This window comes from Anabrus simplex, chromosome 1, assembly GCF_040414725.1.
Source record: "Anabrus simplex isolate iqAnaSimp1 chromosome 1, ASM4041472v1, whole genome shotgun sequence".
Lineage (NCBI taxonomy): Eukaryota > Metazoa > Arthropoda > Insecta > Orthoptera > Tettigoniidae > Anabrus > Anabrus simplex.
Window position 1 is genome coordinate 861,914,109 of NC_090265.1, and position 7,474 is coordinate 861,921,582.

The 7,474-nt window shown below is 36.0% G+C and overlaps 1 protein-coding gene across 2 annotated transcripts in view; it reads left to right on the forward strand.

The window, feature by feature from the left end:
- CycB3 (cyclin B3) overlaps positions 1 to 6,433 on the forward strand; it is a 177,440-nt gene extending 171,007 nt beyond the window's left edge. For both annotated transcript variants that reach the window (XM_067136461.2, XM_067136462.2), the window contains exon 9: positions 4,676 to 6,433. In XM_067136461.2, the coding sequence (XP_066992562.1) occupies positions 4,676 to 4,727 (52 nt within the window). In that variant the 3' untranslated portion in view covers positions 4,728 to 6,433. The remainder of the gene's footprint in view (positions 1 to 4,675) is intronic.
- The last annotated feature ends 1,041 nt before the right edge of the window (positions 6,434 to 7,474 follow it).

The window sequence follows — 7,474 nt, forward strand, 5'->3', positions numbered from 1 at the left end:
GAATATTTTGAAAATCTTCTCAGTGCAAAAGGAGATCATCCTGGTGGTGTTGCAAACAGCCAAGCTCATAGGGAGGAGGAAAATGATGTTGGTGAAATTATGCTTGAGGAAGTGGAAAGGATGGTGAAAAAAACTCCATTGTCATAAGGCAGCAGGAATAGATGAAATTAAACATGAAATGGTGAAGTATAGTGGTAAGGCAGGTATGAAATGGCTTCATAGAGTAGTAAATTAGGGTGGAGTGTTGGTAATGTACCTTCATATTGGCCAAAAGCAGTAATTGCACCTATCTACAAGCAAGGGACCAGGAAGGATTGCAACAACTATCGAGGTATCTCATTGATTAGTGTACCGGGCAAAGTATTCACTGGCATCTTGGAAGGGAGGGTGCGATCAGTCGTTGAGAGGAAGTTGTATGAAAACCAGTGTGGTTTCAGACCACAGAGAGGCTGTCGGGATCAGATTTTCAGTATGCGCCAGGTAATTGAAAAATGCTACGATAGGAATAGGCAGTGTTTGTTTCATAGATCTAGAGAAAGCATATGACAGGGTACCGAGGGAAAAGATGTTCGCTATTCTGGGGGACTGTGGAGTTAAAGGTAGATTATTAAAATCAATCAAAGGCTTTTATGTTGACAATTGGGCTTCAGTGTGAATTGATGGTAGAATGAGTTCTTGGTTCAGGGTACTTACAGGGGTTAGACAAGGCTGTAATCTTTCACCTTTGCTGTTCCTAGTTTACATGGATCATCTGCTGAAAGGTATAAAGTGGCAGGGAGGGATTCAGTTAGGTGGAAATGTAGTAAGCAGTTTGGCCTATGCTGACGACTTGGTGTTAATGGCAGACTGTGCCGAAAGCCTGCAGTCTAATATCTTGGAACTTGAAAATAGGTGCAATGAGTATGGTATGAAAATGAGCCTCTCGAAAACTAAATTGATGTCAGTAGGTAAGAAATTCAACAGAATTGAATGTCAGATTGGTGATACAAAGCTAGAACAGGTCGATAATTTCAAGTATTTAGGTTGTGTGTTCTCCCAGGATGGTAATATAGTAAGGGAGATTGAATCGAGGTGTAGTAAAGCTAATGCAGTGAGCTCGCCGTTGCGATCAGCAGTATTCTGTAAGAAGGAAGTCAGCTCCCAGACGAAACTATCTTTACATCGCTCTGATTTCAGACCAACTTTGCTTTACGGGCGCGAAAGCTGGGTGGACTCGGGATATCCTATTCATAAGTTAGGAGTAAGAGACATGAAAGTAGCAAGAATGAATGCTTGTACAAACAGATGGGAACAAAGGCAGAAGGGTACTCGGAATGAGGAGATAAAGGCTAATTTAGGAATGAACTCGATGGATGAAGCTGTATGCATAAACAGACTTCGGTGGTGGGGTGATGTGAGGCGAATGGAGGAGGGTAGGTTACCTAGAAGAATAGTGGACTCTGCTATGGAGGGTAAGAGAAGTTTTTTTTTTTGCTAGGGGCTTTACGTCGCACCGACACAGATAGGTCTTATGGCGACGATGGGATAGGAGAGGCTTAGGAGTTGGAAGGATGCGGCCGTGGCCTTAATTAAGTTACAGCCCCAGCATTTGTCTGGTGTGAAAATGGGAAACCACGGAAAACCATTTTCAGGTCTGCCGATAGTGGGATTCGAACTTACTATCTCCCGGATGCAAGCTCACAGCCGCGCGCCTCTACACGCACGGCCAACTTGCCCTGTGGTAAGAGAAGTAGAGGGAGACCAAGAAGACTGTGGTTAGACTCGGTTTCTAACGATTTAAAGATAAGAGGTATGGAACTAAATGAGGCCACAACACTAGTTGCAAATCGAGGATAGTGGTGACGTTTAGTAAATTCTCAGAGGCTTGCAGACTGAACGCTGAAAGGCATAACATTCTACAGTATAATGATAATGTATGTATGTATGTATGTACAAGAACATTTCGTTACAGACCATGACTTATTGAATACCACTGGGCTCTGAACTTATGAATCCTCCTGTGCCTTCAATTCGTTAGATGGGATTTATTCAACCGAGCAAGTTATTTCATTTATTGATGTGCCTGGATGTATATGTTCGTATGATTTCATTAACTTTATATTACCATAAACTCTTTAATTCCTATCAAGCAACCATTGGAAGGTTATAATGTGGGATGAGAGTATTAAAAGGCATGAAAAAGACAAGAGAATAAATGTAAAACCAGTGTATTAAAAATGTGTAAAACACCTGGCAAATTTAAAACCATTTGCAGTGGGGCGCATGAAAGAATCAGTGCATTATTGCAGATCATACTCTTAGACCATCAATTATTTGAAGCTTAAACTCAGCCATGTGCGAGAGAAATGACCTTAGCAGTCATCTTGAATGGATCAACGCAAGTCTAAACTTGAAGGTGCTAGTTTCAACATACGCGCCACTGTTGCAAGATGCAGTTGTCTGTCCGCTTCCTAGATTTTGTCTTCATAAATAAGCTATTTCATGACTTTTTCAGTATCTAGAACAGGGCTACCACAAGACAAATATGTACCACGCTAGTCAACTTCAAACAATTATGTTCTTAATTCTTATGTAGTCTCACGCGACAAATATTTCCTACCATTCTCTGAATCGCTCAACACAGAATACATTTCTAACTATTGAATGAAATGCGAATACAAGCACAAACAGGCTTACTAGGTTATACAGCAATATCGATGAAAACCAGAGAGCAAAACTGAACTTTCCTGAGGCTAATGGCTTGCTTCCGGACACTATATTACTGTCTAATGATCCGGATTTTCAAGGCCATTTCCTGTTTTTGCTTAATTTTCCCCAACCTGCCTCCTGTGGTGGCGGTTCTAATCTGTTGGAAATCACGTTCCTTTCACAAGGGATGACAAAGAACAATTTTAGGGCTGGGAGAACTGTGATACTGTGTGGTAATACTGACATTTTTTGATGGAATAAATGAAATTTAATAAGACATGAATCGGGACTTTGATTTTACGACATGCGAAACGAGGAATAGTCTTAATGAGGAACATGCACTGCAAGATTTCACTGCATTTTCAGTGGTTGGTTAAATTTCGGAAAGGATATTCCAGAGTAATTTATAGCGAAAAGTTGTCATTACTCTACTGGTGTTTGAAATATGTTTTCATGATACATATGAAGGTAAGTTAGGTTAGGTGAGTCTGTTTGAATAAGAAAATAGAAACATTTGCCACAGAAGCCATTGGAGTGATGCTACTGCAATTATTCAGAATGAACTTGATTATCCACGTTCACGTTGTCTCGGAATTTAAAAAATAACTTACGAGTAAGCCGCAGTATAGAAGCTGCGAAAGCGCAAGTTTTGAACAAACGAATTGCCGTTGCATACAGATTGAAAATATGTTTGGTTTTCCAGACTTTTATGAAAAAATGGGACATAACGACAATCCGCTATAGCGAGTAAATTTTCCGCCATTGTGAATTCTCACTATAACAGACTTCTACTGTACTTCTGTATCCTTGCAGGAGCTTTCTTCAGCACTTTAATGCATTTCACAAGTTTGTTCAAAAACATATATTTGATTTTTCTGCACCCTGCAAACTTCTTACACTGCATGCAAAAATAGGATAATCTGCTGTAAATTACAATATTGGTACGTGGCCTTCAGATTGGGACAAAAAAATCTCTAAGAAATAGTTGCACACTTTCATACTGGACTCCTTCAGGCCACAATACTATACATGATTTGTTGAAACTTTCAAATACATTGGTATTGTCCTTTTTGTCGGAAGCCCATTTTTATAAAATCTTTGACATTTAAGGGGGCTGCCAATATGTTCAAAACTTATCTATTCTGCCTGTTGCATGTTTTGTGAAGTTTAATGTAAACTGGTTTATGAACTGCTTCTTGCCTTGTCTGTACCTTTTTAGCTTCATATCAACCTTGTTGTGGTTTACTAGAATATTTGAAATATTATTCCTGGTAATATACTGTATCATAGTAGTATGGTTAAGCTTTGTGAAAAGAATACTGTATACAATACCGGTAATATCCTCTGTCTGTAGAAAACTCATTTCGTTTTCATAAACTGGAAGATAGCAGTGCCGCAATGAATTTTAGAGTTCCTCTTCATTTATGTTGTTGTTCTTTCAGTTTTCTTCTGCTGTCTAGGTGCTTATGAACCGTGTCAGTGCTTCTTTTATCAATTGTAATTGGAACATCGCTAAATGTTGTATCACATACTGATTAACTCTCTCACATTGTATACCACAGGGATCTCTGTTTTTACATAATGAATTCAGGGTACATGGATACTGATGAGTAAAATGCGCACTTGCTACTTACTGTCTTTTGATGGTTACCAAAGCAATTGGTAGAACCGTTGAAAACCTTTATCATGCACTGTGCATTAGCAATTTCTTCGTTTCATTGCTTAAAATTTTAAAATCAATTGCATTAGCTGCTGAAAAAATAAAGGAAAGGTGCAACCATAACACAGATGAGTATTGATCTAAAATTTGCTTTGCAGAAAATATTTGTAGTGCAGCATCTAATTAAGTGAACAGGCACCTTCTCACTTTATAAAGCTTTTGTCTCCTATCCTCCACTACATTCCTTTTAAAATGTTGACCAAGGTTCTGTAATCAATTGTTTTTCTATTATGTATGTGGAATTGCAATGCATTTTATCTTTTGCAGGGTGTTTTTTGAAGTGGCAAAAATTCCCCTCATTCATGATCTGAGTTTGTGAAGATGTTCCTTAAATGGTCCTTCAGCTGCACCTTGGCCTAAGTTTGACATTCTCTGCAGAGAAATGGGGAATTTCTCAGCTTCTTGGAATTCATGCAACCCATTGTTCTTGTACACTGAACTTAGTGACGAGATTCCAAGATCATTTTTTATTTGTATATAGGATAGACAATGTTAGAAGAATTCTGAAGAATATTAAGACTTTTTAAAACTAATCTTTTGGAGAAAAAAAATTTCACAATGTAATGCCTGAACTTGTGAAGATTTTGTAAATGTGGATTTTAATTTTTTGAAAAGATTTTAAGATTTGTGATACTTTATTGTGCAAATTTCAAAAAGAATTATATTTTTAAAGAGATTTAATCTGTTGAGTAGAATCAAAAATGGGGGTTGGCATGCCATGTTTGTAATGTGTATTTAACGGGGAGTTGCATATGATATTGTTTTATATAGATATAAATAAGATTGTAACAAGGAAAATTTCTGAAAAAAAATTTGTGAACAAAGTTCTTACATTCTCTGATTGTTGTCTATTGAAGTGTCAATACCTGTGTGTGAAGATCTCTATGACTAAGCTGAGGTACAGTGCTTTTTGTTTAAAAGGATGTAAAGTATATAAAAAGAAATATCAGACTTATTTATATTCTTCTAATACTGGATTGATGGTAGTTCAGCATTCTAAGCCTACAAGAAATCTTCCCTGTATAATTTCCAATAACATATCAATCTATTTTTGGTGATATAATATACATTTCTCATTATCAATTTTATTTATCAAATAAGTGAATAAAACTGTTGGATGAGATTTTGTATAATCCTAAAACGTGTGTAACTCAACACAATGAAAATTAAAGTCTAATAATAGAATTCATCTTGTACAAAATGATGCAACATTTCAAAACCATATTAAAAATCTAGTTACTGTAGAATTTGCACCCTGATCCAGCTTTAGTGTTTGCTATAGTCCATAAGAGTGTGTGTTGCAGGAATGCAAGCTAAGCAGTCACATTACTTGCTAGATAAATTATGCTAGGAAAAGAAAAACATAGGAAGACTTATTTAGGGCAGGAGATGGTTTAGATATAAAGTAAAAATGCTAGATCTTGTTTGGTCCATAAAAGTAACCTTGGACTTGAAGTAGGAAATCTATTATGTTGGTGGAGCATATCATAAATATTAGATCACAACAATTTTCTTAATATGACAAATTGTTGGTGGATCTTATTCTCAGCAGTTCAGACATCTTCAGTGTTCTTTAGAGAACATTTCAGTTGACTGTCAAGAACTTTGTACTGAAAGGACTGCTTCAGGTTTTTATAACTAGTCTCCCAAAATCAAAGTATAGGAAGAAATTATTTTTTTATGCTGGATTGTGGGTAGAATTGAAGTATTGTTTGTTGGGGAGAAGCTCTTCTGACCTGTTTATTTTCATTCCATCCTTGCCTCAGTAGTATGTTTTGTAGGGAATGGGTTTTTTACCTTCTTGATGTTGCAAGTACAGTTTTGATTTACACATATGTTTAGGCAATCTTAAAATATTGTATTTTTGACAAAATGCAAAACTCTGCTTATTATTTTATTCACTGATTTTAAAAAATACAGGATGTGTTTGGATTTCTTTGAATATACAGAATGAGAAATTTTATAATATGCATGCTTTTTAATCTTTTACAAGAGTCGGATTATACCTTAAAATTTCATTTTTTTTTTTTTAAGTTTTGATGTTAAAAGAATAGGAATTCCTCTCATCGAATTCAAGAGCTTCAAGTTAAGTTTGGGGGGAGGGGGTGTCTTTTTTACCATTTACACCAAATGAAGACAACAGTTACCATTGAAGGGCAAAATGAGAACTTATAATGTAAAGTGTTCTTTCAAAAATGTGTTGGTTCTATTGGTGCAATTGATTCTTTTCCAGTCAAATGAACATTTGCTCAAATTCTTCCTTAATGTATGAATGTATGTATTGTGTGCTTGATACTTTTTTTTTTTTTAATGTTTCCTTTCTGTTATTGCTGCTCTTCTTCAGAATTTTCTTTCATAAAGCAGCAAATCTAAATTCAGTACAAGTGATAAATTTTTTTCATTCCATTTTCCTTACCTTAAACCACCTCCTTTAACTAAATGTAATCTGTGCAAGACATGAATATGAGATGTTTGGAGATTTACAGATGACAATAGTACAACATAGTACTTAGCTGTTTTTTATTATTTTTATCTATGTTACATATATATCCTTATTTTGTGAATAAGTACCTTTGCAATTGAATTATTTTTATGGAGGGCAGGTATATTCTGTGAATATTCTGTATCATAATGGTGTCAACCCCTGTGATGTTAAAGTTGTACATATGTTTTTTTATTTAAAATACACCTGAAAAGGAAGAACTGAATGTCTCAAAAGGTCTAACATACCCTGTAATTTTTTTACTAGTTCATGAATAGAGGATAATGCATTAAAAGTACATCAGAGGTAAAGTGGTAATTGTGCTAGAGTATGATGGACATGCACCTAAAACATGTTCTCTTCCTTCTATAGAGCCCAGATTAATTCAAGCTACTTTTTGAAAACTTCATTCCTAATTCACTTTTGTATGTTGATTTTCTTGTCACTAGGAAAATATATATACGGTAGCTGTCCTTTGACTCCACTTGCAATGTGTTTCGTCATAGGCAACAGTTCCTTTTAGTTGCTCGAGCCACCAGTGGAGAGTATTTGTGAAGTTTGGCAAGACTTCATCACTGGATAAA